The 8,155-nt window shown below is 48.3% G+C and overlaps 1 protein-coding gene across 1 annotated transcript in view; it reads right to left on the bottom strand.

Moving 5' to 3' along the window:
- Positions 1-8,155, bottom strand: part of Txlng (taxilin gamma) — a 44,956-nt gene that overhangs the window by 266 nt on the left and 36,535 nt on the right. The window contains exons 6-10 of the mRNA XM_010643683.3: positions 6,549-6,668; positions 5,216-5,290; positions 3,538-3,630; positions 838-933; positions 3-257 (exon numbers count right to left, since the gene is read on the bottom strand). Coding sequence (XP_010641985.1) covers positions 3-257; positions 838-933; positions 3,538-3,630; positions 5,216-5,290; positions 6,549-6,668 — 639 coding nt within the window. The remainder of the gene's footprint in view (positions 1-2; positions 258-837; positions 934-3,537; positions 3,631-5,215; positions 5,291-6,548; positions 6,669-8,155) is intronic.

The following is an 8,155-nucleotide window of genomic DNA, read 5'->3' as shown; positions in this document are numbered from 1 at the left end:
GCGGCCTGGGCCTCCAGTTGCAGGCCTGGGGCTCCTGGGGAGGAAGTGTTCGGCTCCTCGTGAGCATCCAGGGCAGCACAAGGCTGTGGTGTCGGTGCCACCAAGTCCCCATCTGCCACTTTGACCGAGACCTGCTCTTTGAGGACTTCTACCTTCTCGTTGAGCTCATTTCTCTCTATCTGAAGAGCCCTGCACAGCTTCTCTAGCCGCTCCAGCTTTATCTGAAAGGCCTTGTACTCTTTATCACGGACAGTTTTCTAAAAGAAAAAGAAAATAAATAAATAAATAAACCAGTCAGCAGCCTCTGTGCCTAAGTCAGCACATCGCACACAAGAAAATGAGTGCACCCCCTGTGAAGCCTGTCTCGGCAGCTGTGGGGCACGGGCACTGCCTACACGCTACACAGGGATGAGGTGGGTGCCGCTCCCGGGGCAAGGTTAACCCACTCTCCTGTTACTTGGAGCTGGCAAAAGCCACTTTCTAAAACGTTCTGCACTGATGAACTAAGGAAGTTCAAACTGTCACTAGGACTAGCAAACAGAAGATGTGGAATTCAGAGGCTTGCACTGCCTTAAAAAACCGGAACAAGTCTTGGCTGCTTTTCTGGGAAGACTACCGCCACAACACAAAGGAAGGCACCACCCGAGGCGGGAGCCCCAACCTGGGTGGGAACCACTGCTGGGGCCCAGGCATCTGGTAGAGAAGAAGGCAGAGCCACCTCAGGGCCAGCCACTCACACTCACTGCCTGCCACGAAGGACTGCGGCGACCTGTGATGTCCCCTGCCCTGAAGGATACCTGAATTTAATGAGTCCCCAGGACTAGGAAACCCTCTCACCTCTTCAGCCATTTGCAGAAGTGCTTTGTTATTGTTTTCCCACTTGGTGCGCCATATTATTGTTTCTTTTTCCAGCTTTTTAATTTTCTTTGTCATCTGTGAATCAACATAATTGCAAGTTTAAGCGAGCTCTAAATTCCATTTCTTACATCTATTTCCTGTCCCACCACAACAAACATGTCTGGAAGCCAGGTGTGGTGGCTCACACCTGCACTTGCGAGAGTGATGCAGGAAGACCACTAAGTTCTAGGCCAGCCTGGGCTACACACACACGTTATGCCACCTCTCAACACTGCGTTTGTACACACACACACACACACGTTACGCCGCCTCTCAACACTGCGTTTGTCTTTATAGCACGCTGTTGTCTGTGGGCAGCAGAACTTAGCTTAGAGGTTCCTAGGGCCAAGCCAAAGTCAGATTCCAGTGGGGGCAGCAATGTGCACTTCAACTTCCAGCTCAGGCTGGAGTGGAGCCTTCACTTTGCCTGGGGTAGCGAGGCCAGAACTCATCCTCTGTCAGTAGTGTCAAAAAATGTCCATGTTTGTGGGTTTCAACTCAACCCCTTGGACATTTTTCAGGCCCACAGGGATGAAGTGGTGCTTTCCCACAACCTGTGTCAGTCAGTTCCAGGTCAGGCTGCAGTGGAAAGCGAAGTACCCCTCAGGCAGTGCCAGCACGTATCTGCACAACTCCGTGCTCTTTTACCTTGGACTTGGCTGAAGAGCAAGGGGGCCCCAAACTTGGGGGAATTGTCAAACCCCTGCGATAGCTCTGTCCAGGCTGCAGCCCATACCCCCGCTCCGGGCCTGCTGCTTGGCAAGGGGATTAGACCAGTCTGGCAGTACCCATGCCATAGGTGACTGCCACAAAGCTTGGCAACCTGGAACAGGATCTGTAGCTGCTAACATGAATAGGCCGGTCCCGAGTTCTGTTAATCCCAGAGGGTCCCCCGTGAGGACCAGCCAGACCACAAGTCTACAGCTGGCTCCAGGCAGAGACCTGAGCCCAGGCCAGCTCATTGACATGTGCTCAGGACAGGTCTGTCTGGGAGCACAGAGAGGCAAGGCCAAGTTCAATGACTTGTCCACTATCACTGTGACACAACGGGGCGGGGCCATTCACCCTGAGGGAACCCAGCCACTATACAGGACTAAGTCACAGCTGTCATCTACCAAATGTTTACAAGCACCAAGCACCACTGTATTTCTCAGAAGCAATTTCTTATACTTTATTTAATCCACATACACTTAATATATTTATTTATATGGTTGCAGTTATGTCTGCCACCTCAACATTCTTAAAAAGAGTACTCGCTTTAGCTGGGTGTAGTAGCATACACCTGTAGTCTCAGCTACCTAGGAGGCTGAGGCAGGAAGAAGTCAAGGCCAGCATGGGCAACACAATGAAATCGTGTTCTCAAAAGAAAAACAAAACCCTCCCTCCAATCGAAAGGGAAGTTGCTAAGTAAAATGAGAATGGATGGATATGTGTGGACAGAATAATATATTTTGGCTCTCGGAGGCTGAGGCAAGCAGATGGCAAGTTCAAGCCCAGAATGGGCAACTTAGTACCCTGTCTCAAAAAAGGGTGACAGATGTAGTACAAAGGCCATGGGTTTCAATGAGGTGTTATCAAAAGATATAGTGAATGTTTCAGTTTTTAAAAATGTATTACAACCAGGCAGTGTGGTACATGCCTGTAATCATAATCCCATAGCTCATGGGGCTGAGACAGGAGAATTGTTGCAAATTCAAGGCCAGCCTGGGCTACACAGTCCAAGGCCAGCCTAAACTACACAGTAAGACCCTGTCTAAAAAAAAAAAAAAAATTGACTACAGTATCAAGACCCACTGCCATTAATCCCCCTGAAAATACTTTGTGGAACAGTTCTGGAAGAATTCTTTAATGAGTGTCTAGTTCTGTCCTAGCTCCCTCCATGTCCTGAATTTGCCTTTCCCAGTCATTTTGACTTTGGGAAGGGCCAGAAGTCACAAGGTGCCAGACATGGTGAATCAGATGGGCAAAGACACTTGGGGTATTTTCACAGCCTGTTTTTCCAAGTTGGATAGCACGCGTACCTCGGAAAGACCCTGAGCACGGGAGTCCAGAGCTGCTGCCAGAGGCCAGTTGTGCTCAGAGGCAGGGGCAGGACAGCACTGGGCGGGGGCTCACTGCAGTATGTCTTAATGTGCGAATATTTTGGTCTGGAGTTTGATATTACAGATAACCTCTTTGTTTAATAGAGGCAGGAAAATGCAACAGAAGCCAAAGTAAAGGTTTGGCTTGGGAACAGAAGCAGTGGATGTAAAAGTGAGAGAAAACGAAGTTTAAGAAAGGGTAGAAATAGCGAAATATATATTCTTCTTAAGCATGGATGTCTTTTATCTCCAAGGACAGAATTTTGTATAAGACTGAGGAGTGATCTTCCCAAGTGACTGAAACAACAAAAAGCCACCTTGTTCCTAACAACAAACTCTTTAATCAAGGCACTCGTTGTAGCTTAGAATTCTAAGAGCATAGCAATTGCTAGCTACTCGGGATGCGTCAAGGTCGAAACGACCGAACATTCCACTGGAGAATCAGAAATGATAAAATGAAGATGGCGTTACAACATTATGCTCATCCGAGTGTTAAGCATGCTGGAAAGAGTGTATCTAAAGTCCGTTTTGTGTAACAGTCTATTAAAAACATAGATACCTTTTCCATTTCTTGCCTGAAGGTTGTAAACAGTTCATTGCTTTTTGCCATAGTAGTCTGGAATTCTTCAAACTTATCCATATAGAGAGAGAGCTACAAAAAAAAAATATGAAAGAGATTGAGTTCCAGGTACAGTTCAGATTCTGAAATTTCCCAACCCAATAGTAATGAGTTAGTGTTCCGTGACAATAAAAGAACAGGTGCACACCGGGCACGGACTGCCCGTGTGCTGGAAGAGGAAGCACTGGGGGTTCCGCTGGCACTGTTCTAGCGCGTTGCAAATGCAGGCCTACTTGCTCCACCCCTTCATCCTGATGACCCCGGTGCGCTACAAGAGCGACTGTTCTTGAGAAAGGAAAAGGCCTCAGCAGCACCAGTACAGCCTCCCTGACATGGATGCGCGCAGCCGGTGGGCAGAGAGAATCGCCGAGGTGGCAATGCCACTCCCGGAACTTCTGCCTTCAAGAGGAGAGGCCCCACCAAGGCCAGCACAGTGCAGGCAGGGCCCTCCTCTCTCCGTCACGACAGCAGTGCGAGCAGAAGGCACGGCCCCGCACTGCTGCAGGACCTCAGCGGAGACCGCCGCCTGCTGTCGCCCCGCTGCCACGGGGGGTGAACATGGAATACTTGGGAGTCAAGGGGAGGGAGAAGCCAGGGGCAGCGCGACAGGGATGGGCAGTCAGTGGAGGTGCCGAACCGACTCGGCCTCAGGGTGTCAACAAGGAGCCCTTCTGGAACTGGGGACAAAAGCTGCTGCCAACAGACACCCGGGAAGAGGCCCACTGTGGAAGTCACTAGTGGCGAATGCTATCGCAGCCGGACTCTGGGCCAGGCCTGAACGGGACACTAGCAGATGGTCAGTCAGTGCTGCAAGGTGACAGGGAAGGGTGGCCCCGACTGGCCAGGCTGCGAGGCTCTGGCTGGCCTTCCCAGATAGATGCACTTGCCACCTAGCGTCCCTAAACTTGAAAACCAAGGTGCCTTTACCTACAGAAGGCAATCTAGCTAGCTGAAGAGGTGCAAATGCCTCATTCTGCCTGCCGGGAAAGACACCGAAGTCCTTCTCATGCCTTCGCGAAGGCAGCCACACAGGCTGGGGGACTGCACTGGAAGGGGCGGCCCAAGCAGAGTGCCACTGACAAACTGTAAGGCGGGCCTCGCGAGGTTCTGCAACACTTACATGGAAGTCACTCTGCTAAACTGTGAAGTTACCACTGTATAGGTCAAAGAAGTATCTTGACTTCTTCAGTATCTTGATTTCACAGATCCACTTGATACCAAAAAAGTAATATCTGAAAATTAATTTCCCTTAAGTGGGACATCAGGTGACAGATGAAAACAGACTGAGAAAGCAGGAAGTATCTAGTATTGTGGAAAGGGGACCCTGGAGACAGTGTGACCAAGCGCCCCAGTCTGCCTGAGGTAGGGAAGCAGGGGCTTCCAGGAGACAGGACTCGCAGCACTAAAACCAGGGAAGTCCTCCGCAAACGGGGGTTAGCTGGTCACCTGTAATGAAGAGGACCCTCCAGGAGGGACGTGTGAGCTCTCCCTCCGTCTGGCCGACTCTGGCTGGGAAGTAGGGAGACAGACCCCTTACAGCAACAAGACAGACACTCAAGGTGGGTGGCAAACCAGCCTCACAATTTTCCTCCAGTTCTGTCCCCTGCTGTCCAGTTACCTGCTGCTTTAGCTGTACTTCTTGCTGTTTCATTTGTTCGTATTTGTGCCTCGATTCTGTCGCTTCTTTTAGTAACTGGAAAATAGAAACATTTTGGCAAAATACGAATAGTAAACCACCACACACTCAGGCCGTGCCCCTCTAACTCAGGGTCTGGGTAAGGACGGTCTACAGAGAGGCTGTTTCCCGCCATCTCTCATCAGTCCTCAGGCACTCTTACTGCTTCGGTGGAGAGAGGACGCCAGAGGCCTCAGAAGATTCACAAAGCTCAGGGTTGGATTTTTTTTAGTTGAAAATACCTACTTATGTCTATCATTAGCAGAAACACAGCTAGGAATCTTGACATCTGCATGAGGAACAAAGCCCCTCTACTCCCTGAGAGGAAGATGAAACCAGGTGGTGAAAGGGTATGGAGCACAGTAATGAAATCCAGGACCCACTTTCTGTACATTTTTGTTTTGAAAGAGGAGGGAACGGGAGCTTTCATTTCTATACTTGAGTTTTTAAGAAATTTATAAAGTAAAGTTGCAGAGTAGGCAGTTGTGAAATTCAGGGCGTAAAGTAAAATGTCACGTACAGCGCAAAGAAGCCCTTCAAAAGTGCTACTGAACTAATCCCAGAAAGTACATGCCCAAAACTCGTGTGTGTGTGTGTGTGTGTGTGTGTGTGTGTGTGTGTGTAAAATCTATACTCTAGCCCTGGAAATGCTACCCATCCTTTCAGTGGCGCAATGGCTGCCTTGCCAGGACCTCAGGAGCACACTGCAGGAACAAGCATGGCAGCACAGGAGGGATGTTCTAACCATTTCTCCCTGGGCCGCTGCTCTGGACAAGCAGAGAGAGATGTCACTGTCTCCAGGTAATGACGGGCAACAGAATCTGAACACGCACTCTAAGAGCAATGCTGAAGGACCGAGGCACAGACAGTCTGGGAACTTGTCATCAAAAACTGCTACCAAAGTAAGCAAAGGTTTCCCTAGTTTGACGTTGTTTGTTTGAAAAGCAAAATCTGAGGTAGATACAGGAAACGAAATGTTTAAAAGTTTGATGTTTACTTGAATTGCCAAATTTGTCTTAAACCTGCCAAGAAGTAAAGAAATACTCTTAAGTACAGAAAAACCAGACAAGTGCAGGACTTTAAAATAACATGGTCCAACCTCTCCAGTATATTTTCTATACAGAAAGTTAAATGGAAATAAACAGGTAAATGCTTTCTGTGACAAAAAAAAAACTAGCATGCCCAGGTACATTAAATGCAGAGTAAATTTAAATGTTTTAAATGGCTTTGTTTAAAATGTGGCAGGGACTTGTTTTGTTTTGAAGAAACAACTTACAAACTCTCGTTCTCTCTGGTGCTTCTCATCAGCCTCTTTTATCAGCTGCGTTGTCTGCTGAAGTTTGGCATCTACGAGCTGCTGCTGCAGTTCCTTATGCTTGAACACTTTGTCGATGTGCTGAGGGAAAAGCCAAAGTCCCCATCACTTCAGAAGGCAGGCCCTCGAAACAGAGGACACCCCCTGTGCCAGCCCCCACCTCAGCCGGTCTCAGTCCTACACCCCCACTTCTGTCCAGTGAAATAAGGCTCCCAATGCATCAAGACAAGGACGGGAGAGTGGAGCACACAGGAACTCCAGATAGCATGTCCTTAGTTTCTTCTGCCTGCCCATCTGCCCAGTTTCCCCACAACCTCATCTGGGCTTTTTTTTTTTTTTTTTTTTTTTTTGGTTCCCAAGGATCGAACTGGGGTCCTTGTGCTTGCAAGGCAGACGGCGGCATCCATCTAAATCCCTGGGCCCCCACAACGTGATCTGATGGCACAAATGGGCAGCATGCAACACTCGCAGCAGTAGGCTGGAAATTCCTGCCCCAGGGACTCTGGGAGCCCATACCCTGGAGCAGGATGACAAAGCTGGGACAGTACTGCGAAGACAGAAGCACGCAACAGCTTGGAACTGGGCACACGGCAGATGTGGCACGGTCATGTGCCCAAGGACAGGCGTGAGGCCTACGACCAAGGAGAGTTCCAGCACCCCAGTGGGGTGGCCACTACCTTCTGACCAAGGGATGGCCATTCATCAGGTGCAAAAGAAGTAAAAGCAGATATGATTTAAGCTTGGCCTTCAAATTTGCTACATCTATGATGAGGTACAATACCATACCAAAAAACTAAGAATCGGTTTAAAAATTAGGGCTTTATTAATCTAATAAAAGGAAAAAAACTTCCCAGACCCCCCCAATTCTTCCATAAACACACTCTAAGAATTAAAAAAGAAAAAAAAGTAAAAGAAAACATTTTAGAAATGTGAGATATATAAATCAGTGAGACAGGTGGACATTATTTGGATCTTGATCCAAATTTTTTTTAAAGGCGACAAACAAAAAACATGAATAGCAGCTAAGTAATTTTTAGTTATTTGTTAGTTGTGGAAATGATTTTGGGCTAGGCACTCAAATATCTATGAATGAAATACTGTGACACTTTGGGTTTGCTTCAAAACAATCCGGGCAAATAGAGATGAAGCTGATCTCAGTGTTCAAGCCATCAAGCCAGATATGGTCTCTGCTTTCTTAAGCTCTCAATTTTTAAAGTAACTTTCAAAATCAACAGCTGGGCATGGTGGCGCACTTCTGTAATCCCAGCACTCAGGAGGGAGAGGCAAGAGAGTTACTTGGAGTCCAAAGCCAGCCTGAACTACAGAATGAGCCCTGTCTCAAAAACATAAAACAAAAGTGCTGAGCACGGTGGCACACACCGTTAATCCCAGGCACTCTGGAAGGCTGCCGAAGGAGTGCAAGCTAAAGCCCAGCCTTGGCAACTCAGCAACTTAGACAGTATCTCAAAGTAATAAAGAGGGCTGGGGATGTAGCTCAGTGGCACCACGCCTGCCTGGCAAGTGTGAAGTCCTGAGTTCAATCCCTCATACCGGAAAAAAAAAAAAAA

The sequence above is a fragment of the Fukomys damarensis genome, unplaced genomic scaffold, assembly GCF_012274545.1.
Source record: "Fukomys damarensis isolate Sample0158 unplaced genomic scaffold, DMR_v1.0_HiC HiC_scaffold_39, whole genome shotgun sequence".
Classification (NCBI taxonomy): domain Eukaryota; kingdom Metazoa; phylum Chordata; class Mammalia; order Rodentia; family Bathyergidae; genus Fukomys; species Fukomys damarensis.
Note: the sequence above shows the minus strand (reverse complement) of the source record. Positions and strands in the feature narration are given on the sequence as shown.